Consider the following 27,664-nt stretch of genomic DNA (forward strand, 5'->3'; position numbering starts at 1 on the left):
TTTCCCCAGTACACTTCTTCTGTTTTTTAAACCAGGTTCTCTTTCTTTTTCCTATCCATCTAAGGACAAATTGTTTGTTGCTGTTTAGTTGCTAAGTCAAGTCTCACTCTGAGAACCCATGGACTGTAGCCCACCAGTCTCCTCTGTCCATGGGATTTCCCAGGAAAGAATACTGGAATGGGTTGCCATTTCCTCCTCGAGGGGATCTTCCCAATCCAGGGATTGAACCCAGGTCTCCGGGGATTCTTTACCACTGAGCCACCAGGGAAGCCCAAGAACAAGCTGTCTGGCATGCATTTTACCTTCTCTCTTTCCCTATGCCTGGCTTTTGGTGTCTTGAAAGGTCTATGATTGTTGGAGATGCCCCTGGGTGAAGCCAAGGCAGGGAGGCAGAGAAGGAATGGTCTAGAGGATGCAGGGGCTGGGGGATTGTCCCTTGGCTTGGAGTAGGGAACAGAGGGAGCAGGGTTTCTGTAGCAGGTACCTGGGGCAGCTGAGCCCGGATATCTTCAGATCCGATGAATATGCTTTCTAGGTGAGACCACGTGCGCTGCACGTCATACCAGATGGAGATGACGGCGTCGGCAGTAGACAGCTTCTTCTGCCAGCCTGACACGTCCTCCAGGAAGAAGGCAATGTGCTTGGACACCATCAGGTTCTGAAGCTGGACCTGGTTATCCTCCAGAACCTCGATGAGGTCCTCGTCGGACTGTAGCAGGGGCACACAGGTTCGTGGGTGGGGCTCGTACTGGAATTCCATGCCAGCCCAGGTGGTCTGCAGCTCCTTCAGCACCTGCTCCATGCCCAGCTCTTTCACGGCTCTGTCCACGATGCCCCGGACCTCGTCTTCAAAGTGATGCAGCTGCAGCTGCAGGAGGTGGGCCAGGGTGGTGCTCTCATCCATGGTGAAGGTCACACCCGTGGCCTGCATCAGCTGCCTCCAGTGCCGCTCCCGGATGGCCGGGTTCTGCAGCTCGGCCACAGCCCTCAGGGAGGTCAGGGTGTCCAGCACGGTGCTCTCCAGGCCTGTGAAGGCCTCCCAGGCCCTGACCTCCTTGTCGAGGTTCCGGATGTTCCTGGCGAACTTTTTGCACTCCAAGTCCATGGCCTCCACGTCGATATCCTTCCACCTGGTGGTCTCCCAGGCATGGATGCTGGAGGTCACCATCCCGATCGTGTCCCAGAGCTCCTTCAGCCGGCACGCCTCCTTCCTGCACTGCTGCAGCTGCTTATAGTCAGGGACGGTGACTTCAAACAAGCTGGCGGACGCGGAAATGGAGGCCATGGTGGACTCCATCTGCTGGGTCTCCAAGTGCCAGGCATCCAGTGTCTGATGAGGGTCAGTGCTATCAAACCTACAAGACAAGACACAGCATTTCCCCTTCATCAGTGGAAGAACTCAGGGACCATCTCCTGGAATCACCAGAGCCATGGTAGCTTGAACCTTTAAATCCTTAGTGTTTTAGCAAAGAGCAGGGATGTTCACCAAAGCTTGCGAAGGAAAGATAGTCAGGGTTGGTCAGAGTGGGATGAGCATAACCAGCAGGAGGAAGGATGATTCAAGAGGAACGTCATGTCTGGATCTGTTCTACACCCATGTGTGCTCAGTCATGTCCGATTCTTTGCAACCCTTTGGACTGTAGCCCATCAGGCTCCTCTGTCCATGGGATTTTTCAGGCAAGACTACTGGAGTGGGTTGCCCTTTCCTACTCCAGGGAATCTTCCCAACTCAGGGACTGAACCTGCATCTCCCGTGTCTCCTGCATTGCAGGCGGATTCTTTACCCACTGAACCATCAGAGAAGCCCTCTACATCTGAGAGGGTAATAAAAATACTCCTCACCTCCCCAGGTCACTGGGGATAACCGTTTGTTTGAGGGGGGGATAACCGTTTGTTTGCGCTCCCCTTAGACTCTGTTTCACTTGTTGGTGTCCAGCCCACTTGACACAAAAGAGCATTGTCCTGTTACTGCAGAGGCTGTGAAGGTGAAGGTCACGCCAGGCAGTATCTGCTTTACACACAGTAATGTATGTATTTCAATGCTACTGCCTCAATTCACCCTAGCCTCTCCTTCCCCGGCTGTGTCCATAAATCTATTCTCTATGTCTGAGTCTCTATTCCTGCCTTGCAAATAGGTTCATCAGTACCATTTTCCTAGATTCCATATATATGCATTAATATACAATATTTGTTTTTCTCTTTCTGACTTATTCCACTTAGTATAACAGGCTGTAGGTTCATTGACCTCACCAGAACTGACTCAAATGCATTCCTTTTTTTTCCCATTTATTTTTATTTGTTGGAGGCTAATATTTAATGGGCCAAAGATCTAAACAGACATTTCTCCAAAGAAGACATACAGATGGCTAACAAACACATGAAAAGATGCTCAACATCACTCATTATCAGAGAAATGCATTCCTTTTTATGGCTGAGTAATATTCCATTGGGGCTTCCCTGGGGTCTCAGGTGGTAAAGAATCTGCCTGCAAAACAGGAGACATAAGAGACGTGGGTTTGATCCCTGGGTCAGGAAGATCCCCTGGAGAAGGGAATGGCTACCCACTCCAGTATTCTTGCCTGTAGAATTCCATGGATAGAAGAGTCTGGCAGGCTACAGTCCATGGGTTCACAAAGAGTCAGACACAACTGAGCGACTAACACATATGTACCATAGCTTCTTTATCCATTCACCTGTTGATGGACATCTAGGTTGCTTCCATGTTCTGGCTATTGTAAATAGCAGGTAACAGCATTTTCCAGATTCCCCGGGTTGGCTTCCTTCTCTGTGGTGAGGTTCACACTAATGGCCTGCATCACCTTCAGGAAGCAGTGCCTCTGGGTGGGAGAACCACTCAGAGGGACCCTGACGCATGAGCACAAAGTCCTGACCACGGGCCTGCGCTGCATGGCCTTCCCGAACTGTGTGCTTCCCGTCAGGCTCCACGTCTCTCAAGCTCCTCCTTCAAGTGGCCCCGTCTCCTCTTGTGTCCCGCAGTGACCTCTGGTTCTGCACTTGACTCCTGTAAAACTACATCGAACTTTACAGCTCAAGTTCATCTTTCCTCCTCTTCTTCTCCCCATGTTCAGGACTCCCTTGCTGCTCCTGGTCCTCACCCCATGAACCCCCTTTATGGTCTGGCCCCTTCAACCCACATTCCTGGCAGAACCTCTTCTCTGATGTAAGAACTGCTCATTCACAGGTTCCCATGCTTATTTAACTTATATGCAGAGTACATCATGAGAAACGCTGGGTTGGAAGAAGCACAAGCTGGAATCAAGATTGCCGGGAGAAATATCAATAACCTCAGATATGCAGATGATACCACCTTATGGCAGAGTGTGAAGAGGAACTAAAAAGCCTCTTGATGACAGTGAAAGGGGAGAGTGAAAAAGTTGGTTTAAAGCTCAACAATCAGAAAACTAAGATCATGGAATCTGGTCCTATCACCTCATGGGAAATAGATGGGGAGACAGTGGAAACAGTGTCAGACTTTATTTTTTTGGGCTCCAAAATCACTGCAGCCATGAAATTAAAAGACGTTTACTCCTTGGAAGGAAAGTTATGACCAACCTAGATAGCATATTAAAAGGCAGAGACATTACTTTGTCAACAAAGGTCCGTCTGGTCAAGGCTATGGTTTTTCCATTGGTCATGTATGGATGTGAGAGTTGGACTGTGAAGAAAGCTGAGCTCCGAAAAATTGATGCTTTTGAACTGTGGTGTTGGAGAAGACTCTTGAGAGTCCCTTGGACTACAAGGAGATCCAACCAGTCCATCCTAAAGGAGATCAGTCCTGGGTGTTCATTGGAAGGACTGATGCTGGAGCTGAAACTCCAGTACTTTGGCCACCTCATGTGAAGAGTTGACTCTTTGGAAAAGACCCTGATGCTGGGAGGGATTGGGAGGAGGAAAAGGGGATGACAGAGGATGAGATGGCTGGTTGGCATCACCGACTCGATGGGCATGAGTTTGAGTAAACTCTGGGAGTTGGTGATGGACAGGGAGGCCTGGTGTGCTGCAATTCATGGGGTCACAAAGAGTCGGACATGACTGAGCGACTGAACTGAACTGAACTGATATGGGTCAGGAGCACCCAGAACAACCTTCAAGGAGCCTCTGGTTTTCCTTCCCTAGCCTCCCTGTACCCTTTCTTCCCATCACCAGTCTCAGGTCTTCCTGTTTCTGTGTGCTTGAGGGGTGGCTAGATATTGGGGATGCATATGTGCATGCTAAGTCAGTTGTGCCCTACTCCATGCAACCCCATGGACTGTAGCCAGCCAGGCTCCTTGGTCCATGGGATTCTCCAGGCACGAATACTGCAGTGGGTTGCCATGCCCTCCTCCAGGGGATCTTCCCAACCAAGGGATCGAAACTGCATCTCTTACGTCACCGGCATTGGCAGGCAGGTTCTTTACTACTAGTGCCACCTGAGAAGCCCCAGATATTGGGGATACCACGATTTAAGTGTGAACACCATTTTTCTCTAAAATTAGACTAGGGAATGGTGGAGTCCAATATAAAGAAGTTGAGAGGGAAAAGGAAGGACTAGAGAATTGGCCATTTCTTGCAACTGTGTGTGTGTCCGTGTGAGTGTGTGTGTGTGTTGTTTGGTGGGAAGATGATGTCATGCAAGAACCTTTCCTTGAACTGCCTCTTCTCTCAACTGTCTCTGGAAATATTTGACTTGACGGATGGAAAGTAATCCTAATTAAAGTCATTTACCTGAACTGCTCACCACTTAAGCCTAATTGCCATGCAACACAATAACAGTTATGCATATCATTAAATTAGTGTCAGATTAACATTGATGCTTGCTATGTTTGATTCTTGCTTGTTCCATCTAAATAGTTTTGGCTGGCATGCTCTGGTGATGGATTTTCGTCTTAAGACTGAATACCATCGTGTATGTTCACTGTTGTCCAGCCAGCGAGGGCTTCAGAAGGGCCTGGAGTTCTCAGAGTTGAAGAGGGCCATCTGTCCGTATAGGCAAGGAGCTTTCTCCTCTATGAGAGCAGTAGAGAAAGAATTAGAAGGAAAGGAATGTAACATCCTCACAGCAAGTGAGCCATCAGGAAAGATTACCCAGCATGAAGGTTCCTTCCGCACATTCTTTCGAAGACTAATTGTTGGAACGTGTTGGTTCTACCTTTTATCTTGACTAGAGTGAATGGGGAAAGTGAACTTGGCTTCTTGGTGTTAGTATATATCAAACAGATTCTAAAAACCCACATTCTGTTTAATTTATTAATGGAGTATAGTTCAGAAATAGTAGGTAAGACAGGAGTTATCAAAGTGTTGGAGGGGTAGGCACAGAAAATAATAAATGATCTTCCTAACACTTCTTTCCACAGTGCCTATGAACATCCTTGAATCAATATTGAATCCTCAAATATTTGTAAGAGGTGATCATTTGTCAAACCTATTCCAAACTTCATTTGCTCTGTGGCATAATTTTTGTTTATGGTTTGAATCTGCTGACATTCATTCCCTATAGCTGAGCACATATAAAAGTTAATTTGACCTAAGTAGTGAAAGGAACCTCCAGACAGGGAAGCAAATAGCCCGCTTCCCATTTCAAAGCTCTGGTGCAAACTGTCAGGATATTCACAGACCTGATTAATGCACCTAATAAACTTGAAGCAGTTCTCCAAAGCCTGGGGGAACAATACAATGTGAGAACAAGAAACTAATAGGAGGGAAAAGGGTGTAGTTAGTCTTTGAAATTGAAATAATAATGCACAAGTATTTTAATCTAAAAGAGAAATGCCTGGAAAGTCTGGATGAGCAAAGCTATAATTAAGAGAAATGGAAATAGGGTGCTCATGTGTATGATCTTGAAAAAAGGGATTCGGGCCTGCCCTAGATGTGGGTACAGACAGAAAGAGGAATAAGTGACTTAAATGATTTCTTGGGACGTGAGCAGCTGGTAAACATCAACCTCAGCCCCATAACTGCACATATAAGGCGCAGTGACACCCCTGTGCTTGAAACCCTAAGGGCATTGTAACTCAGCCTGTTCCTTCTGACCTGGTGACCTTTCCCATCCCATGGTCCCATCTAAGGAGCAGCAAAACATACCCCCTTCCACTTAATGGTCCAGACAGAAGACAGAGAATTACGCTTGGATCTGTCCCTGGTGGATCAGACGGTAAAAGAATCTGTCTGCAATGCAAGAGACCCAGGTTTGATCCCTGCATTGGGAAGAACCCCTGGAGAAGAGAATGGCTACCCACTCCAGTATTCTTGCCTGGAGAATCCCATAGACAGAAGAGACTGACGGGTCACAGTCCATGGGGTTGAAAAGAGTCGGACACAACTTCCAGCTCCCATAATTCACTCAATCCTCCCGATTCTCCCTCCTGAGTGTCCCTCACATCCATCTCTCCCTGCTCACCGCAACGGCTTCAGTTCAGGCCTCCTGCTTCTCACCTGGGCTGTTGCAATCCCCCTGCTCCCCATCTCCATGGAGCCCCTGCCTTGAGTCTACCTTGGTCCACTCTGTTCTCTGCAGTCACAAGAGAAGCGTCTACATGATGCTGTTCTCAGGCTTGGACTCCGCAGTGCTCATTCATGGTCTAAGCCTGGTCATCTGGACCTCTGCCCCCTCACCTCCCACATCCTGCATCCCACTCACACACATGTGCAGTCCTCCAGCTGTGTGTTATGTTTTCATCCCCCATCTCTCTCCAGGTTCTGCTTCCCTTGTCTGGAATTCCATGGCTTTCCACTTCCCTTTTTTCAAATGGCTAATTCTCATTTGCCCATTGGCTGAAGCACCAGCTTCTGTGGGGTTTGTGAACTGCCTCCCCAGTGGGCATCAAAGTTGGGCCCAATGGACATGTCTGATTACTAATTTCTTTTTGCCTGCACCCCCCGGCATGTGGAATCCTAGTTCCTCATCCAGGGATGGAACCTGCATCTCCTGCCTGAAAAGCACAGAGTCTTATGTACTGGACCACCAGAGAAGTCCTCAGTTACTCATTTTTGAAACTGACCCTGAGTCTGTCAGTCCTTGAGATCAGGGAATCCATATTATCTGAATATCCTAGCAGATGTCATTTTTTTGCTGACTTCATGCTGAGAACACACCTCTTCTGCTCTATGGAAGCCTGAACCATGTGAGTGAGTCAGATCAACTGCAAGAACAGGGTCAAATTGAATTAATGACTTGTCTGAGGATACTGATACATCCCTGAGAGATTCAATGATTAATACTGCTCTTTCTTTCAGCTTTTTTTTTTCCATTTATTTTAATTAGTTGGAGGCTAATTACTTTACAATATTGTAGTGGTTTTTGCCATACATTGACATGAATCAGCCATGGATTTACATGTATTCCCCATCCCAATCCCCCCTCCCTCCTCCCTCCCCATCCCATCCCTCTGGGTCTTCCCAGTGCACCAGCCCCAAGCACTTGTCTCATGCATCCAACCTGGGCTGGTGATCTGTTTCACCCTTGACAATATACATGTTTTGATGCTAGGAGACCCTTCATAAGCAAAATGAAGGCACATTTGCTGCACTGTCTGGAAAGCCTTGATTTTCTGCTTGTCATGCAGGATAGCACCCAGTGGGAGAGTGTTTTCAAGATAGTCCTTCCCACCATTCATAGAATTTGGGGACTGGCCAACTAGAAACACTGATGGTCTCCAACGAACTGGAGCTCAGAGGGACCAAATGCTTTTACCAAGAACCCCCTGGATTATCCTGGTCTTGATATGGGTAAGCTGACTGGATGACATGGTACCATTCCTTAAAGCCAGGAAGCCTGAACAAGGGAGCTGCTAGAAGCCTGGAGCATCCCTGCCACTCAACGGGGGAGAATGAGTCTCCAATTTAAAGAGTTGTGAGAAGTGCTTGAATCTGGCTACGATGATCTAGCTGATTACTGAGAGAGCTCAGCTAGGAATATGCTGACACAGCTTCAAGTTAAGAACAGAAGGAGGAAGAAAAACTCAACTTAAACACAGAGAAAGAACTTCACCCCTAGGGACCTGACTTCATCCTGTACCTGTTAGACTTCAAGCGACAAATGAGACCCACACTTTCCTTTTCTTCCCAAAGACAAGATCAATGTGAGCTTCCCCTGTAATCTAATCAGGAAGAGAGACTTGCCTTCAGCAAGATGCATTTTAGAATTCTGTGAGTGATCTGAAGGCAAAGGAACGAGAACTCAACTCATTTGCCACATACAATGTCTAAACACTTTAAACACACACATTCGTGCACACGAAACTTAAAAAGTAAACCCATGTGTTGACACCTACGAAGATTGGCCTCGGTAATAAATCCATGATTCTGCTCTAGTCTTGATAGTCTTCTTGACAAGAAGAGGAATACATCAAGATTGCAGTCAGGTTTGACTTTCTGCACTGCTGTGAGCAGTTCTTTTCAAAGAAGTCTCTTGCAAAGATTCATCTGCATGTTAAATTAACAGATGTGAATTTGGTATACAAGCAGCTTATGCAGCTCAATACCAGAAAAACAAACGACCATAATTAAAAAGACACATGCATCCCAATATTCACAGCAGCACCATTTACAATAGCTAGGACATGGAAGCAATCTAGATGTCCATCGGCACATGAATGGATAAAGATAATGTGGCATATATAGACAGATACATCATGGAATATTACTGAGCCATAAAAAGGAATGTATTTGAATCAATTCTAGTGAGGTGGATAAACCTAGAGTCTGTTATACAGAGTGAAGGAAGTCAGAGAGAGAAGAACAAATTTTGTATATTAACACATATATATGGAATCTAGAAAAGTGGTACTTATGAACCTATTTGCAGGGCTGGAATAGAGATGCAGACATACAGAACAGACTTTGGACACAGCAGGGGAAGGAGAAGGTGGGATGACCTGAGAGAACAGCATTGACATATACCCATCACCATATATAATACGGATAGCCAGTGGGAAGCTGCTGTACCATACAGGGGGCTCAAGGCAGTGCCCTGTGACAACCTAGAGGGCCAGGGGGTGGTGGGAAGGCTCAGGAGGAAGGGGACATATGTGTACTTGTGGCTGATTAATGCTGTTGTATGGCAGAAGCCAACACAATATTGTAACACAATTGTCCTCCAACCTTAAAAAAAATGTGAATTTGGAAGACTCATTTAAGGGTAGCAATATCCTCACAGCCAGCAGATGGATACAAATGCAAAGAGAGAAAAACCAAAGCAGCTATCCCATTAAAAAAACAAGAGCTGATCAATACATAAGTGTGACATAACTAGGAAGGGGAGATCCAGGTTTCCGACAGACACACGGAAACACAGCAGCAGAAAGAGTGCTGTCCTGTTCAAGCAGTCTTGGGAGCCTGTTTGGAAAGATCTCTCACCAGACATATTTGGAATTCCTTTTTTGAAATTTTTTTTAAAAAAAGAGACAGATGATGCAAAGATATCAGTGTCGTCACCTTCATGGCTGTTGACCTAGTGTGGATACTGTGAGCACTGCCCAGAAATACCCATTCATGGCCCGCCTGCCTTACCAGCTTCGATCCTGTGCGCAATTGCACATCCAAAGGAGAGTCAAAGGGATGTGCTTTGACACATCCAGACTGGGGACCGGTACCTCCTATCAGATCACTGATGGCATTAGATTGGAAATAAAGTAATAAATGTAATGTGCTTGAATCATCCCGAAACCATTCTCCCCACCTCCGGTCTGTGGAAAAACTGTCTTCCAAGAAATCGGTCCCTGGTGCCAGAAAGGTTGTGGACTGCTGTAAGTCTAAAGGAATGCAGAGTCATCTGGAATTATACGCCCTGGTATGATTGCTTAAAAGGGGCCCAGTTTCTTCCCTTAGGGTGGCTGTCTCTAACTTGGCTGCTCATCAGAGTCAGCTAGGGAGTATTAAAAACTACTGATGCCCAGACTCATCCCCAGTGCCTGATTTAGTTGGTCTGCAGGAGAGGCTGGACAGTGGAAGTTTTAAAATCTTCCAGGTGGTTTTAAGGCTTTAAAGTGCTATGTTGTACATTTATCCTAAATACAGCTTATACATTTTTCCTTTCTTGTCTTCTTTTTAAAAAATATATGAGACTTTTCAAGTTCTGTACTTCATTTTTTTTTTTTTTAATTAAAAAAATTTTTTGGGGCACAAGGCATGTGGGATCTTAGTCCCCTGACCAGGGATCAAACCCATGGCCCCCTGCACTGGGAGCATGGAGTCTTAACCACTGGACGGCCAGAGAAGTCCCTTTCCCTGCCTCTTGACACACTCATCTCATTCTCTCTAGCCCCAGGTATGATGCTTTGGAGACCAGCCGCTTCATACGTGTTTGATGATGGATAATAAGAAGAGTGAGGCCCTTCCTGTGAGCCAGGTGGGGTGACCAAGGGTCTCAGTCTGCCTGACACAGAGGGGATTCCCTGGATGTGTGACTTTAGGTGCCAAAACCAGTACAGGGCCAGGTAAGCCAAGATGGCTGGTTACCTGGGTGCTGGGTCCTGTGCTAAAAGCTTGTGAAGATGTGTTACTTAATCCTATCAACAGCCTTCTGAGGTGGATACCATTAATACCCCCACTTTACAGAGGAGGAACACAGCACAGAGTGACAGACCTGACTTAGGCAGTGAGTAAGTGACTGCCTGACTTAGAAGCGAGTAGTGGACCCGAGATTAGCCAGAGGGCTTGCTGAACCCAGGGTCTGTGTGCCTAATCATTACACCGTCTTGACTCCTGATAAAGTTGTGGGATTTTCTTTCCTTGCTTCATTGGTCACTTTGGCATGTATCACCTTAGGTCAGATTTCTGTCAGTAACGTGAAAATAAAAAGCTTCCTGGTGCTTTATACAGGGCATTTTTCAGTCTGGAGACTTCCAGGCATGTCTACACGAAAACTAGAGAGGAGATCCGGCAGGAAGGCCCGCAGGTGAAACAGAAAGCAAACTGGAGCTGGACTGGGGGTAGAGGGTCCACTTCAGCTGGCACGTCAGTAGACACAGGGCCACCAGCACCAGCCCCTGGCTGCAGCGTCTGACGCTGAGCAGCAGACCAGGAGCAGACCCCAGAGGCTTCCCCACCCGGGGAGGGAGCCCCTGAGAGGAGGACCGCGTGTGTGCAGTGGGCCCACTTGGATGGTGCTGTGCTGTCCACCCCGCCCCTTCTTCGTTTATGTAAAGATCCCTGACCACAAGCAGGGGGCAGTCTGAGCACTAACTGCTAAGCAGAGAAGGGACTCCTCAAAGTAAATCTGTCACCTTGAATCCTGCCGTTAGGCTACTGAAAGGCCTTCCAAAATTATTTTTAAATTCTTTTTTGTTTTTTTTTTGTTTTTTGGCCACACTGTGCAGCATGTGGGATCTTAATTCCTTGACCACAGATCGAAGCCACTCCCCCTTGCATTGCAAATGTGGAGTTTTAACCACTGGACCACCACGGAAGTCCCCCCAAATTATTTTCAAATTCTCATCAGCCACTTTTTTTTAAACCAAAAGAACAGAAGTCTGGGAGAAATCAGAATACTAACAGTTGAGTAAAAGACGAGGAATTTTAACACACACAATCCCTTTATAGACCTGGAGACATAGAAGCTTCTAGATTTTTTTTTTTAAGTATTTGTACAGCCTTTGTTCATCCCACACGGGCCACAACAGGACTCTGTGAACATGAGTCCCCGGTCTAACCAGCGGACCGAAACAGGAGGGAAGAGGAGTAACCAGTCTTCTGTTAAGAAAATAGACAGCCTCTGTGGGGAGGTCACCCGTGACTTAAGATGCTGCTGCGCTTCCAGGACGCGAGGCCGTGGTGGCGACCTGGGTCCATACCTGAAGGGCGCTTCTCTGCGGAATCGCTCCCAGAAGGACTGCTGCTCCGCCTCGAAGGCCGCGCACCGCTGGCGCAGGAGGGTCACTTCATTGGCCTGCAGGGGGGCCACCTGCTGCCTCACGGCAACCGCCGTCTTTTTAATGCTGTTCCACTTCTCGGGCAGCTCCTGCCAAGGAGACCCGACGTGGTCAGACCCCACTCTGCTCCCCGTGGCCCCAGACCCGAGGCTGGACACGTTCAGACATCTTACTCTCTGGTCCACAACGCGATGGCACTGTTTGCCATTGTCTACGACTGCCCCCTTCCTTCTCGGGGCTCCCTGGCTGCCCACTCTCACGACGGCCACCTACACTGGACTCAACACAATCCTCCTCGCTCTCAACTTCTCCTCAGTAGACTTGGTTGTTGTTGTTTAGTTGCTGAGTCATGTCTGACTCTTCGGGAACCCATGGACTGTAGCCCGCTAGGCTCCTCCTTCCGTGGGCTTTCCCAGGCAAGAATACTTGAGGGAGCGGGGGTTGCCATTTCCTCCTCCAGGGGATCTTCCCGACCCAGGGATCGAACCTGCATCTCCTGCATTGCAGGCAGATCCTCTACTCCTGAGTCACCCAGGAAGCCCCAGGAAGCCCTACCCTCTTCTATATTTTCCAACAGTGCCTGGTTATTTTCTTGTATGCCCCACATTTCCTCTTAGATCATCAAAACATTGCTCAAACCTCCTTTTTTTTTTCCTCTCTGAATCAAAATTTGGCTCATCCCTAATTCTGGAAAAAGATCACACACACTTCATCCACATCAGTTTCCCCATATTTCTCCAGTGTTACAGTGTTTCATATTTATTGAGTGTTAAGAAAGTGGTACACGTTATACACATGCGACACATTTACCTCCAAAACACGGACCTTGAGTTATCATAAGTCCTGTTTTTCATTGACTTCACCACGTTCATCTCACTTTGAAATCCCCAAACGTTCCTTCTATTTACTTTATTAGGAAACATAAACTTTGCACTGACCTCCAGCTGCTCAAACACTGTTTCCGGCAATTCTTGTCCATAGGTCTTCAGCAATTCAATCGTTTGCTTTAAAGGCTCAAACATCTCATCGGTGCTGCTCTGTCGTTCTTTAAGAGCCATCAGGTGCCCCATAATCTCAACCAGTCCTTGGAAATCTCCTTTTTCGACTTTCTTGAGCAAGCCATTCTCACTGTTTTTAATAAATGCTTCAAGTTCGGCCAAGCTGAGGAGAACAAACAGAATGTGAGCAGCCATTCCCCTTCCACCCTTCCAAAGAATTTATTTATTTCCCCAACATAATAGCTATTACTATGCAAAACTCTCCATAGCCTGATGATAATATACAACCCTCTTCAGTTGTGTCAAGGTCGCAAAGGACAAAGACTGAGGCTTCCGTGATGGAGGAGACACAGGAAACAAGGAGAATTAATGGGACAACTGGTGAAATGTGAATAACTCTGCAAACTAGTCACACCTTCTACATCAATACTAACTCCCTAGTGTTAATGACTGTACCATGATTACCTCGGATGTTACCGAGGTAATGTTACCGAGGATGTTACCGAGAGTTAGATGGGACTCATGATTTAATTAAAAAATGAACATCCTTTCTGGAGGAATGCAGCAAGAATCCAGTCCTCAAAGGACTAGGCTCCAAGGAACATGATTTTATAACTGAAAGTTACAACATTCACAAAGAAAGAGGTCACCACAAGTGGGAACCAGCAGAAATGGCTGTATTAAACCTCTGAAGATTTTAGATACTGGAATTTGGGTGCATAATATAAACTAGTGACATTTGATATATCAAAGGACACAAGAGGTCTTATTTAGGTGCTTCGCTTTATTGTTTCTGACCCACGTACCAGGAACAAATGCTTTTCCTGCTATTTCTCAGACATCTATTCTAGATTGACTGAGAAAAACAATTTCTTCCTTTTAAGCATAATGTACCAGTCCGTACAGAAATGATTTCTTTAGGAACTGCCCTTCAGAAGCCTAGATAAACTTTTACATTCTCAACAGGTCATCATACCCTTACCCTGGCTCCAACCTGTCTTTAAATTCAAGCATAAATTCAGCATTGTCTCAGGGGCAGGAATGGAGACAACTTCAGTGGCTTTTCAAATATGCCCAGAATCTGTGATAACATGTGGACCTTTGTATTGATTGATGGATTCAAGAAGTGACAAAATTTACTGAAGCAGATAACATGAAAATTATGGCCTGTGGTGGCATTATTTCATGAAGAGAAGCTTTTAATATGTGTTCTAGCAATGCAAAAATGATCACATCATGCTATGTTAGTGGGCAATTCAAGGAGAAAGAAGCTAATAATTTTACATAGGCTTTTATGTTAACTCTAATCTATGGCAAGAAGAAACAAATCATTATTTGTTGACAAATCAAAAGTTATCTTAAGATCTTGTTGTTGTTGTTTAATCAATAAATCATAGTCTGACTCCTTGCAACCCTATGGACTGTAGCCCGCCAGGCTCCTCTGGCCATGGGGTTTCTCTAGGCAAGAATACCGAACTGGGTTGCCATTTCCTACTCCAGGGTATCTTTCCAACCCAGTGATAGAACCCATGTCTCTTGCATCTCCTGCATTGGTAGGTAGATTCCTTACCACTAATCTAGAAAATGTATTCTGAAACTTGAAAAATAAATAAATTTTAAAAAATGAATTTGAGCAAAGAATGCGAAGGTATTAAAATGAGTAAGCAAAATTGTAAAATAACCAAATATAAGATCTAAATCTGGGAAGCATAATGAAAATTTAAAGCTCAATGAAAGGATTAAACAGGAGATTCAGACAAAACTAAAAGAGAGAATAAGACTGCTGTTTGAAAAAAGTGGAGAAGTTATTCAACTGCAGTGAAGAAAGACCAAAAAAAAAAAAAAATGAAAACTATGAAAATTGTTCAAAGACATGGGGGATAATTAAAAGTCTATAAATGCAATAAGAGGTCCTAAAGGATGTAATAGAGAGAATGGGCAAGAAGCAATCTTTGAGGAGATCCTGACTGAGAGTTTTCTAGAATTAATGAAAGACACCAAATATAATATCAAGGAAGCCCAACCAATTCAAGATGAAATTAATATTTTTAAAAAACCCTACCTAAGTACTTTAATATGAGACTATAGATTACCAAAAATGAAAAAGAAAATCTTAAAATTAGCTGCAGAGCAAAGACAGAATTTTATTTTAAAAAAAAATGTCTAGGCTGGTGGCTGACCATGCAAAATAAAAAATGAAGCCAGGACACAATGGGATAATATTTTCAATAAATTTACAGAAAAAATGTTATCCTAGAATTCTATCTTCCACAAAGTGATTTTTTTTTAAGAATGAAGGCAAACTACATGCATTTTCAGCCAAAGAAAGAATCAGAGTTTCACCAAAAGAACCTTTTAATGAGCCTTCTAATGACTGTACTTCAGAGAGCAAGTCAGTAATGTAGGAAGATGGAATGAGCAAAGATGTTGGTAAATTTAAATAAACAGTGAGTGTATAAAAATAAATATAATTTGTGGAATTAGATAAGTAATAGAGTGCAACTGAAATTACTTGGAATTATAGGATATAATTTGATGGATAAACAGGTGAGATCGAGCTATTCTGAAGTCCTTGTATTGGTTGTGAAAAGAGTAACGGTACTGATTAGTTTCTTTTAAGAATGTTTTTAAGAATAGCTATGGTTAACTATTAGAACAGAAGACTTAGCTAGCACAACATCCAAATTAGCAGAAGGGAAAAAATGGAATAGGAAAAAGGAAAAATAAAAGAAAAGATGAAAAAAAAAATTTCAATCCAAAAGCAGGCAAGAAAGAAAAATAAAAAGAACAAATAAAAGCTCACAATAAAATGGTACAAATGAATTCAAATATAGCACAGTAGACATTAATGAGGAAAACCCCCCAGTTAAAAGAAAGATATTAAGGTAGAGAAAACATTCAGTTCCATGCCAATTATGAAGATCTCCTCTAATACAAAGGCACAGAAAGATCGAAAGCCAGAGCGTAAGGTAAGAGACACCAGGCAAATGTCATACAAAGGAAACTGGTTTCATTATATTAATACAAGACAAAACACACTTTAACACAAGAAATATAGCTAGTGATAAAAGATTTTTAATGTGTGGCTAAAATATTCAATTTTCTAGGAAGATACAAAAAGTCAAACTCTGTATGATCATATAACATAAAATAAATGAAACAAAAAGTGACAGAAGTACAAGAAGTTGACACTCTACTATCAAAGTGCAAGATTTTTAACACAGTTATCTCAGTAATTGATAAATTAAGCAGACAAAAAAAAATGGCAGTGAGGTTGTAGTGGATTTGAAGAAAACAAGTTTGATCCAATAAGCATGCACAGAACATTATACCCAACAGTTATAGAATACATATTCTTTTTAAATGTGCACAAAATATTTATAAAAACTGACCAAATTCAACAAATTTCAGAAGTTTTTTATTATGTATATCACTTTATCTGACTGCAATGGAATTGCTAGAAATTAATAACAGAAATGTAACTAGAAGAATCCATGTTTTAAGATGAAAAAAATAAGCACATCTTAATGGATATTAAAAACATTTAGAGCTTTATTATAAAGAAAATCTACATACTAAGACCTGTGAGATGTAGATAAAATTGTACTTAGAAGGGAATTTACAACTTTAAGTGTTACATTAAAAAAGATGAAGACTCAAGATGAATAAGCAAAGCACACATCTTAAGTTAGTCAAAGAACAGAAAATAAACCCAAAGAAAGTTGAAGGAAATAATAAACACATAAGAAAAACTTGTCAAAATAAAAATCAAATTATAATAAATAAGATCAATGGGTTCATAAGGTAAGTCTTTGTAAATCACTTGGAAGATTAATTAAGAAGCCAGAAAGTACAATAGAAACGAATAGAAATCTAAAGAAGAACATCCCTAATACATAAACAGGTAAAAGAATAATACAAATTTCATGACAATAATATGAAGATTTACATGAAATGGATTCACCTCTAGAAAAATATGACTTAGGAATAGAACTTAATGTTTCTAGAAACATTAGAAAAATTATAGGTAATAATCCTGCCACAAAGAAAACACCAAGCCAGATGGTTCAATAGGAGGTTTACATCAAACTTTCAAGGATCAGCGAATTTCAATCTTACACCAACTCTTACAGAGAATAAACAAGAAGGATTACTTCCTAACACATTTTTGGAAGCTAGCAAAACCACAGAGCAAGATCAGACGAAGACACCATAGAAAGGGAAAACTGAAAGCCAGTTTCAGCAAACACAGACATGTCAGTGCTATATAAAATATCTGCAAGTGAAATCAACCAATGGATATATTGAAAAAGACAATATTTTGTGTTTGGCTTATCTTAATAATGATAGATTGGTTCAGTATTAGAAACCAAAAAATTCATTCACAGCTTTAACATATTGAGGGAAAAAACCCAGAATTATGTTAATGGCGTTAGAAAAGGCACTCGAGAAAATGTTATAACCATTATGCTAAACCCTCTTAACAAATTAGGACTAGAAGTTTACATCTTTAATCAGATAAAGAGAATCCATAAAAAAAAAACTCACAGAATATTATACCACATAATGAAATGTTGAAAGTATCCCCTTAAAGGTCAGGAACAAGACAAGGACTTATTATCACTTAATCCGATGTTACACTGACAGTCCTAGTCAGGGTGCTCAGATAAATAGTGATAAATGCATAAAAAAAACCTGGGAAGGAAAAAATAAAAATTTCCACAAATTTGTAGATGATGATTATGTACATGGCAAATCCTGAAGAGTACACATATAAATTATTAGAATTAACAAGCTACTTAGCAGAGCTGCTTGATACAAAATCAATGTACAAAAATCAGTTCATTTCTGTGGAAAATGTGATTCTGAAATATGATTTATACTAGGAAACAAAAAATAAAATATTAAGGAATAAATCTTAAGACGTGAAAATGCTTTTAAAGGTAATGATTATAAAGTTTCATTGAAAGACATTAAAGATAAACAGTGAGATAATATGTTCTTAGGAATACTCAATACTATAAAGAAGAAAATTCTACTCAAAATGATCTACAGTCACAGCAAATATAATCAAAATCTCAATGGAATCTTTTCTTCTACAAACTGACTTTTAATGTATGTAAAATAGTAAGGGCCGAGAATTGTTGAGACATTCCTAATGAAACTGAAAAAGGTGGGCACTCCACTGCCAGATGTCAAGATTTATTGTTATAGTTCAGTCACTAAGTTGTATCTGACTCTTTTCCGCCCCATGGACTATAGCCTTCCAGGCTTCTCTGTCCATGGGATTTCCCAGTCAAGAATACTGGAGTGGGTTACCATTTCCTTCTCCAGGGGGTCTTCCTGACCCAGGGATCAAACCCGAATCTCCTGCATTGGCAGGCAGATTCTTTGCCACTGAGCCACCTGGCAAGCCAAGATTTATTACAGAGCTATGATAATTAGAACAGTTTCATATTGAGGCAGGGACAGACAAAGAGCTACTTAACACTAAAAGTAAAACTTTTAGGTAAGGATATAAGGCAGTATCACTAGGATCTCAGGACAAGAAAGGGTTGATTTAACAAGAGAAAAGAAGACAACACAGGGGAAAAGATGAACACATCTGGTTACATAAAAATGAACCCTTCATCAAGATATACCATAAATGCAGAGGGGAGACAGGTTGCAAAATGGGAGACTAAATCTGCAATATATTCAACTACCAAAGAATTAAAATATGTGTGATTTCCAAATACGAAAAAGGAAAAGATATAGTCCAATAAAAAATGGTCAAGGGCTATGAATAACCAAAGAAGGGGAAACATAATGACTCATCCAAAAACACAGAAAGATGAGCTACCTTATTCATAGAGTAATTCAAAATATTTATCACTGTGAGATACCACTAAGCTCCCACCAGAAGGGCCAGCACTAAACAGTTTGTATCAAAAGGTGCCGAGATGTGGGGCTCCAGGCATCTTCGCTCGTGCCTGAGGCACCTGGCAAAGAGCTGGCATTTTGTGCACTGACCCTGCAAGTCCACTCTCAGGCACACACCCTAGAGGCATGCTGGCCTGAGGACACGGTGACCTCTGCATAAGAGAACTGATCTCAATCCTGCTGGTATTAGCGAAGCCATCTGAAACAGCCATGTCAGCCACTGAACGGATAGATCAATTGTGGCATATTCAGATGATGCGATAGACGACGCGATACTCTGTGGCAGTGAAAGCGAAGGAACTACTGCTACACTCGCAACATGCACGAATCTCAAGCATCAGCGCTGAGTCAGAGACACAGGACACAGACAGATATGCAGTAATACAACATTGTTTCATTTTTATAGCTTTAAAACGCAAACCTCAGTATATGTGTATCTGTGTGTACAAATGTATATACATGCATATATAAGTCATGAAAAAAACCGGGAAGGATTAGGTTACATTTAGGGCAGGGCAGGGAGGAAGAGGGGTTTAATCAGGGCAGAGTCCATAAAGGAATTTTACTTTATTTTTCACACTGTTTAAAACTTGTTTTTATTTTTTTTACACTTTTAATTTTGTATTGGAGTATAGGAAATGGCAACCCACTCCAGTATTTTTGCCTGTAGAATCCCATGAACAGAGGAGCCTGACAGGCTACAGTCCACAGGGTCACAAATAGTCGGACACGACCGAGCGACTAACACACACTACAGTCAATTAGCAATGTTGTGATAGTTTCAGGTGAACAGCCAAGAGGCTCAGCTGCGCATATACATGTATCCATCCCTCCTCAAACTCCCCTCCCATCCAGGCTGCCACATAAGATTGAGCAGAGTTTCCTGTGTCATACTGTAGGTCCTTGCTGGTTATCCATTTTAAATATAGCAGTGTATACAAGTCCTTCCATAAGGGAATATTAAAATGTAGCTAGTGTCCTGTTTCTCCACTGGATAAGGAAAATCTGAGTATTTAATATTTTTCTCTAAATCTTATGTATATTACATTTTATAATAAAACTTCTTGAAGAGAGGGGACGGAAGACAAAATAAAGTGCAGGGACCAAGTATAGAGACACCTATGGGGGCTCTGTGCTATGAAGGAGGTGCAGAGACAGGGCGCTGCAGCAGAAGGGCTCCTGGGACTGTGTCCCTTTCTTTCCTTTTTTTTTTTAAGAGGCTGGATAGGACCATATATTTGCATGATGCGGAGAATGAATGAAGGGAGTGTTTAAGGAGGCCAGTCTTCGAGTAGATAAGAAGGAGGAGGCTACAGTTAGAAAAGCAGCTTATCCACTATAACAGAAGAGGTAGTTGAACGTACAGCTTCAAATGCAGGTAGGTTGGTAGATATATTGGTGGAAAGCTGAGTTAGTTCTCTGATGATTGGTTCTCATTTTTCCAGGGAAATGAGAGACGAGGCTAAAAGGGCAGAGAAGATATTTGAGGTTTAAGGCAAGAGAGGAAAAAAAAAAGCATCTGGAGGAGTCAGGAAGCATATATGAAAACGTTCAGGGCCTGCTTGAAGTTTCTGTTCATAAATTTAACCTGAGATTGGTCAGAATACTGGTGTGTTTTTGCTTCATCAAGGATGAAATGCTCAGGTACAGAGGTGGAGTGCTGAGTTCAGACAGTCAGGGTTTTACAAGGTGGGGACAGGGCCGGGGAGCAAGGGTGATAAACACTGAGCTGTCCTGACCAAGTGTCGGGAACAGTGAATTGGAAATACTGATGGGTCTGAAGAACTTTGCACAGCAGCGCTGCCACGTAAGAGAACTGGGAAGACACCAGGTGGTGTTCAGGGGATAGATTGCTTCATCCTGAGATTCTGAAGGGGAAGCATGAATTTGCTCAACTTTCCCTCCATTCCACCGAGAGCAGAGCACAGAACAGAGGGGCGGGGAGGGAAAGGCATTGGAGAGAGAGGTCGAGAAACAAGAGGCAGCTGTGATGAAGACACCCTGTGGATGCTGAGTCACTGAGGATGATTATCAGCAGAAGGATGGGAGAGGGAGACTGAGCCCGACAACGTGACCCGCGACGAAGGGGAGGCATGACTAAGAGCTTGGCCAGTGACTGCAGCCGAGACAGGTGGCAGTCGGTACCGTCTGGTAGAACTCAGTGGAGATGGCGATTTTGAGAGAGGACAGGGGTGGAGCAGTCTGGAGGCCACACTGAAGGGCAAGTGTATCTCATCTACCTTTAGGCCCAGCGGTAGGCTTTGGGAGTCTAGTGCTGGGCTGGTGGAACTGGGAGGGGGTCCAAGTCCCAGGGTGAACAGGCAGAGTTTCAGATCCAGTCAGTTGCACAGCTAGAGTTCTGAGAAGGACAATGTCTGGGAGGGAGCAGAGCAGGAGGTAGTATTCATCACAGGACAAGTCCACCCAGGAGAAACACCCTCTTCGTTCGTCTGTCAGGGGATCACTGACTTCCTCATAAGCCAGCACTCTGTTGCTCGTGTTCTATGGGAACACCTGGTCTTCAAGGTCGCACCCATGCTCAACCCTGATGGTGTCTACCTGGGCAATTACAGGTGCTCTCTGATGGGGTTCAACCTGAACCGTCACTGACTGCATTTGTCTCCATGTGCCCACCCCACCCTGCATGGGGTGAAGCAGCTCATCACCCAGATGTGCCAAGCCCCAGAGCCACAACTACTGACGCCTGCATATCCTAGAGCCCCCGCCCTGCAACAAGAGAAGCCACTGCAGTGAGAAGCCCTCACAACTGCAGCCGGAGAGCAGCCCCCACTCTCCGCAACTAGAGAAAAACCCTGTACAGCAATGAAGACCCAGCACTGCCTTAAATAAATAAATAAATAAAATTATAAGGGGAAAAAAAGGCATCAGGGGCATGTAGGTTTAGGGACTTCCAGCTGCATGGCTGGATAATCTGAGACAGGGAGTAAATGGGAGAAATAAAATCTAAGAGGCCCATTAGACACCCTCTGCTTCTCAGGCTTGAAGAGATTTCACAGTCAGAGCTGTGCAGGGAGGGCTGACCTGCTATTATTGTCTCGAATAGTATTTACTGCGTACTGAGTGCCTTTTGGACATTGGGCGCTGGATAGAAAACAAAACAGGAAGAGGCCAGGTCTGACGGACAAACAAGAGGACAGGACTAAAGGTACTGCTTGTGTCCAAAAGCTTGGAACCTCCATCTAGCTGTTCTAACTTTTCATTTAACCTGTGAACCTATGGGGGGAAATGTCATATCGATTGAAAGCATAGTGTTCCCGACAGCCCAGGAAGCTGGAAGAAAAGCTAGGAAGACCCTGTTACCTGTGAGTGACATGGTCCACGAGATGCTGTTTGAACATGAGGCTCCACTTCTTGATTATATTCAGTAGAGACACTTTAAAGGGTCGCGCGTCGATCTTCATCCAACCGTCAAACACCTGGACGGGCTCCAGCCTGCACACATCCTCATGGAGCTTCTCGTAGGAGTCGATCTGTGCTCTGAACTGATGCAGGAGGGGAGGATTCTCTGGGATGCCGTCCTCGGCGTGGGCTTCCACCTCCTCGACTGTGAGCATGCGTCCGTACAACAGAAAATGGCCCAGAGCCTCCTTGCGGTCCTCCATGTAGAGGTAGGAATACTGGCTGAGGGTGCTCCGATAGTCGCCGCAGAGGGCCATCATGGCCTGCACCCGCCCCATCAGCTCGCCCCGCAGGCCCGCCAGCTCAGTCATGGCCTCCAAGTCCACCTGGGGGAGCAAGATGGCAGTAGACGGGTGACACTGGCATTTCACAGGGGCCTCCGGGTCTGGTGGGAGGGTAGGGGAGATGCTTGCAGAGCCAGTACCTGATAGTGGGGAGAACCATTCTCAGGAGAAAGCCGGGGCACCAGGGACGCGATGCTAAAGATGCTGGTGACGAGGCCCTCCACCAGGTCGTAGAAGCCGCCCTTCACGCCAGGCTCCAGCGATGGACAGAAAACCAGTTCTGGGATGGCTAAGCTCAGCTGGGCTTCAAATATCGGGGTGAGTCCTGCCTTACATTCTGAAATACAAAGAAAACAAACAGAAGAGAGTGGGTAAGTGGCAAAAATGCAACACTGATTTGAAAGCACTCCGAGCAAGTGTTTCTTTCCTTTAGAGTTGCCGTTCCGGTCTGGGGAAATAGAAACATAAACTTTGCTAAAACCCCAGAAAATGTGAAGGTGGCAGTCCTGCAGTGTTTATCAACAGGGGGACGGGCCGCTGGCATTTTGAACAGGCTGGTTACCTGTGCACGGCTGTCCTGGGATTGCTGCTGTTGCTCAGTTGCTCAGTTGTGTCCCCTCTGTGACCCCATGGACTGCAGCCCCCAGGCTTTCCTGTCCTCTACTATCTCCTGAAGTTTGCTCAAATTCATGTTCATTGAGTCGATGATGTCATCCAACCATCTCATCCTGTGGTCCCCTTATCCTCCTGCTCTCAATCTTTCCCAACATCAAGGTCTTTTCCAATGAGTCGGCTCTTCACAGCAGGTGGCTAAAATATTGGAGCTTCAGCATCAGGGCATGGCAGGGCATTTACTCTCCTTGTCCTCAGAGGGCACGTCCTGTAACTGATCAACCCAAGCCAGAATGCTTCCACATTCCCAAAGCTTCCCGAGGGGCAGTACGGCCCCTGGTTGAGAAGACGTTGGTTTTGCAAAGCCAGTTTCTTGGAAGCGGTGGACATCATCCTGAGCACAAACCAGGCAATTCCAACAGCAGCCACTAGGGGAACAAGGGTGTGCTTGTCCAAGGTCGTGTAGGCTTGGAAAAAAAGAGCAGTCACAACCCCTCCCCTTCTGCTCCTTTTCTGTAAAAACAGGACTTGTTTTAATTCTGTAGTCCTCTAGCGATAAAATTTTTAAAAACAGTATAAATAATTAACAAATCCCTGATTACTCGCTAGACTAAACTGCCTTGCTAAATTTAAATCAAAATATAATATGGAACAAGATGTTCCAAGTACAAGATAAATGCTTAGGCTCTTATTAATAACCACTTACTTTCTTATATATATATATTTTAGGTAAGAAGTGGATTTATTTCTGTAATTTTTTAATTGGAGGATAATCATTTTACAATGCTGTGTTGGCTTCTGCTGTACCACACAAATCAGTCATAAATATATATATAGGTGTGTGTGTGTGTATATATATCTCCCCTCCCTCACGAGCCTCCCTCTTCTCAAGAAGTAGATCTATTTAGAGAGAAATACAGTCCACAGACAGAGTTTGGGCCTTTGCAGAAGGTGAGTGCTGTGATGCTCAGTCGCTTCAGCCGTATCTCTTTGTCAGCCTATGAACTGTAGCCCACCAGGCTCCTCTGTCCACGAGATTCTCCAGGCAACAATGCTGGAGTGGGTTGCTGCACGCTTCTCCAGGGGATCTTCCTGACCCAGGGATCAAGCCCACGTCTCTTACATCTTCTGCTTGGCAAGCGGGTTCTTGACAACCAGCGCCACCTGGGAAACTCCACATGAGACCATAACCCCTATGTCAGATGCGATACCAACACAATTACCGTACGAACTGGATGGTCCTGGTGGTTCCACATCCTTGGCACAAGCGAATCACTTTAAGAGTTGAGAAGAGGAAGAATGTTTCCGGACGGAGTGGGTAGCAGTTAACCTAGGCAAGGTCTGGATTCTGAGAGATGGCTGGGAAGCTAGACCAAGCCATGGGAACGGTACTCGTTTGACCAAGTGCGTGAGGTGGAAATAGTAAGGTCGACCAGGTGATTGAAGTTGTCCAGCTGGGCTATGGCGAAGGGTCATGGAGACTTTCCTCTTAGAGGCCATTCTCTTCAGGCTCCTTCACTTCCCCGTGATAACCAGCGCCTCTTCATTTCACCCACAGCTCCTCTGCTCAGGGGGCTACTAAGGCCAGCTCCTGCCCCTTAACTCTGATATGTTGTGAAGGGAATGTCTTCTGTTCCTCCTACTTCCCTGGAGGGAAGATGACTTTGGCTACCATCCCCTGTCCTCACCCTCTTGCTCCCTGGCTCTCCTTCCCACGAGAGGAGGACAAGTAACACCTCAGACGGCCCAGACCCAGAGAGCCGGACAGACTCTGACTCACAAGTCCCTTGTGCAGCGCCTGCACTCAAGTGTGGCTGAAGCATCTTCCTAGAACTTCTAGAGGAGAGCTGAGTGACGGGTCTCCGAGCTCCACTGTGAGACGAGATTGGGTCAGTTCACTAAGATGAGTGCCATCGGCACTGGTCCTTAGGAACCAGCTCTCCAGTCTCGGCACTCGAGTTCAATGCCCGAGGTTCTAGAAGGTGATCTCCCACCTTGTTGACTAGGCCTGAGCCCATTTCCTGCTTCTGTGTCTCCTTGTACTGTGAAAGCAGCAACCTTGCCTCTGACCTCAGTCACTCCACCTACTAGGACCACGGGGTGGAGCTACCCCCAGCGCTGGCCTTGCTCCTCTCTGCATCGTCAGCTTCTTACAGGGGCTGGATATCCAGACACTGGTCTCAGCCCACCTATTCTAACTCTGCATTTAATTTCTCTCCTTGGGTTCTACTCAGTGCCTTAAGCTCGCATCTCATCTCATCCTCACCTCTTCCTTCAGCCTTGCTGAGCATGTCAGAATCTACCAGAATGTGAAAGATTTAATTCTTTATTTTTGAACTCTTCTCCCCTTTCCATCCCATCATTTACTAACCAAGGTTAGCCTCTACTATAAAATCTTTGGCCCTGTGTATCGACCATAAATTTGAAGCCCTGAGCTATCTTTTAACAGCTTCAAAGAATGTCCACTGCCTCCTTAATATACCTTTCCCTTCTGAAAGCTATCTCATCCCCAGCTTCTTGTCTCTTTTTTTTTTTTTACACAGAAGAACATCTGTTTCTTCTACATAAGCCAGCTGCTACAAACTCCCTGTGTTCTCAAAAGGCCATGGAGATAGAGCACATTCAGCTTAAACCATGAAATTTATGTATTTATTTTGGCCACACCATAAGGTGTGTGGGTCTCAGTTCCCCAGCCCGGGATCAAACCCATGCCCCCCACACTGGAAGTGCAAAGTGTTAGCCACTGACTTCCAGGGAGGTCCCTAGAGTAAACTGGCTTTTACGTTTTTACCTTGGCTATGGGTTTCACTGTGTTAGAGCCTGGTTTATCATCTCAGTTTTGAAGAGGGAGAAGTGTTTTACCTTTGAACAATTTAGAGACACAATGCCTTCTTTATTTTACTGTGTACACTTCACAAAATGTTCACGCCTTTTGGGAAAAGTTACAGAGCACTCAATGGCACTTCACTGTAACTCAACAGATGCTACGACTGTTACCTTCCCAGTAATAACCCACATCCATAAGCCAGTAAATACCAGTATTTTCCAGGAGGTACTTGAGGGAACACTCAATGGCAAGAAAGAATCCATCCAGCAACATATCATCAATGTAGTTAACATAAGTCTTCCAGATATCAGAAGTTGAATCTGCTGAAAAAAGACCCAGGTTTTCCTAAAAAATAAAGAAGAGCAGATATAAACCACGTTTAATAATATGGAAGGACTGCTCTTATCATCATGAATGGAAATGAAGACAACACATAGAGAAAAATTGCACTGCTAAGGAGAGTCTTCTATTACAGGCAGATCTTGGCTATACTGCAGGTTTGGTTCCAGACCACTGTAATAAAGCCAATATTGCAATAAAGTGAGTCACACAAAGTTTTTGGTTTCCCAGTAATGTTTACACTATACTTTAGTCTATTAAGTGTGCAATATTATGTCTACAGAAAGAATATTCATATCTTAATTTAAAAATACTTAAAAAAATTAAAAAATAAAAATACTTTATTGCTAAAAAATGCTATCTATCACCTGAGCCTTCAGGAAATCATAATCTTTCCACAATAGTATCAAAGATCACAGATACAAAGTATGGTGGTAATGAAAAAGTTTGAAATATTGTAAGAATTGCCAAAAATTTGACAAGAGAAAAATTGCATGGATAGACTTTTCTTAGTGCAAGGTTGTAATAAACCATCAATTGAAAAAAAAATGCAGTATCTGTGAAGCATAATAAAGCTTAAGCACAATGAAATGAGATATGCCTGTACACGTGTGTCAGATCCATTCTTATCTAATGCGTGTAACCCTTGCTTGAAAGGAACACAAAGTCAACCCACGAAGGAAATGTGATGTTGCAACTCTCCCTGAGAAAGGAGGATGGGGTCAGGCCAGATTCTCAGGAGGGATGCTGATGGATGCAGCATGTGCCTCATAGATGCTGACTGACACTGCAGAGGAAACTGCATCAGAGCAGAAGGTAGGGTGGGCGGAAGAATGAATACAAAGGGTAGAGAGCATTACAGTTCAAGACATAAGAAATCTGGGTTCAAGCAACTAAAGCATTTCCTAGAAAAGGAGAAATATTTCTTTCTAAGGAGAAATAAACTGGTGTAAATCCCATCCCTGGGTATATATCCAGACAAAGCTCTAGTTCAAAATGATCCAGGCACCTCAATGTTCATAACACCACTATTCACAATAGCCAAGACAGGAAATGACCTAAATGTCCATTGACAGGCAAATAGATAAAGAAGATGTGGTATGTATATATATATAATGGAATACTACTCAGTCATAAAAAAAGAATGAAATAATGCCATTTGCAGTAACATGGATGAGCCTAGAGCCAATCATACTAAGTGAAATAAGTCAGAAAGAGAAAGACAAACACCATATGATATCACTTATATGTGGAATCTAAAACATGACACAAGTGAACTTATCTACAAAGCAGAGACAGACTCACAGACACAGAGAACAGAACTGTCTTTGCCAAGGGGGAGTGGGTGGGGGGAGGATGAGTTGGAGTTCATGGTTAGCAGGTGCAAACTATTAT

At 44.0% G+C, this 27,664-nt stretch overlaps 1 protein-coding gene across 1 annotated transcript in view; it reads right to left on the reverse strand.

Annotated features, from left to right (window-relative positions):
- The window catches only part of DNAH9 (dynein axonemal heavy chain 9), a 282,174-nt gene that overhangs the window by 198,919 nt on the left and 55,591 nt on the right, over window positions 1-27,664 (reverse strand). Inside the window, exons 15-20 of the mRNA XM_065908483.1 lie at window positions 26,140-26,275; window positions 22,632-22,828; window positions 22,109-22,533; window positions 12,806-13,028; window positions 11,790-11,956; window positions 485-1,355 (exon numbers count right to left, since the gene is read on the reverse strand). Coding sequence (XP_065764555.1) covers window positions 485-1,355; window positions 11,790-11,956; window positions 12,806-13,028; window positions 22,109-22,533; window positions 22,632-22,828; window positions 26,140-26,275 — 2,019 coding nt within the window. The remainder of the gene's footprint in view (window positions 1-484; window positions 1,356-11,789; window positions 11,957-12,805; window positions 13,029-22,108; window positions 22,534-22,631; window positions 22,829-26,139; window positions 26,276-27,664) is intronic.

This window comes from Muntiacus reevesi, chromosome 18, assembly GCF_963930625.1.
Source record: "Muntiacus reevesi chromosome 18, mMunRee1.1, whole genome shotgun sequence".
In the NCBI taxonomy this organism is placed as follows: Eukaryota; Metazoa; Chordata; class Mammalia; order Artiodactyla; family Cervidae; genus Muntiacus; species Muntiacus reevesi.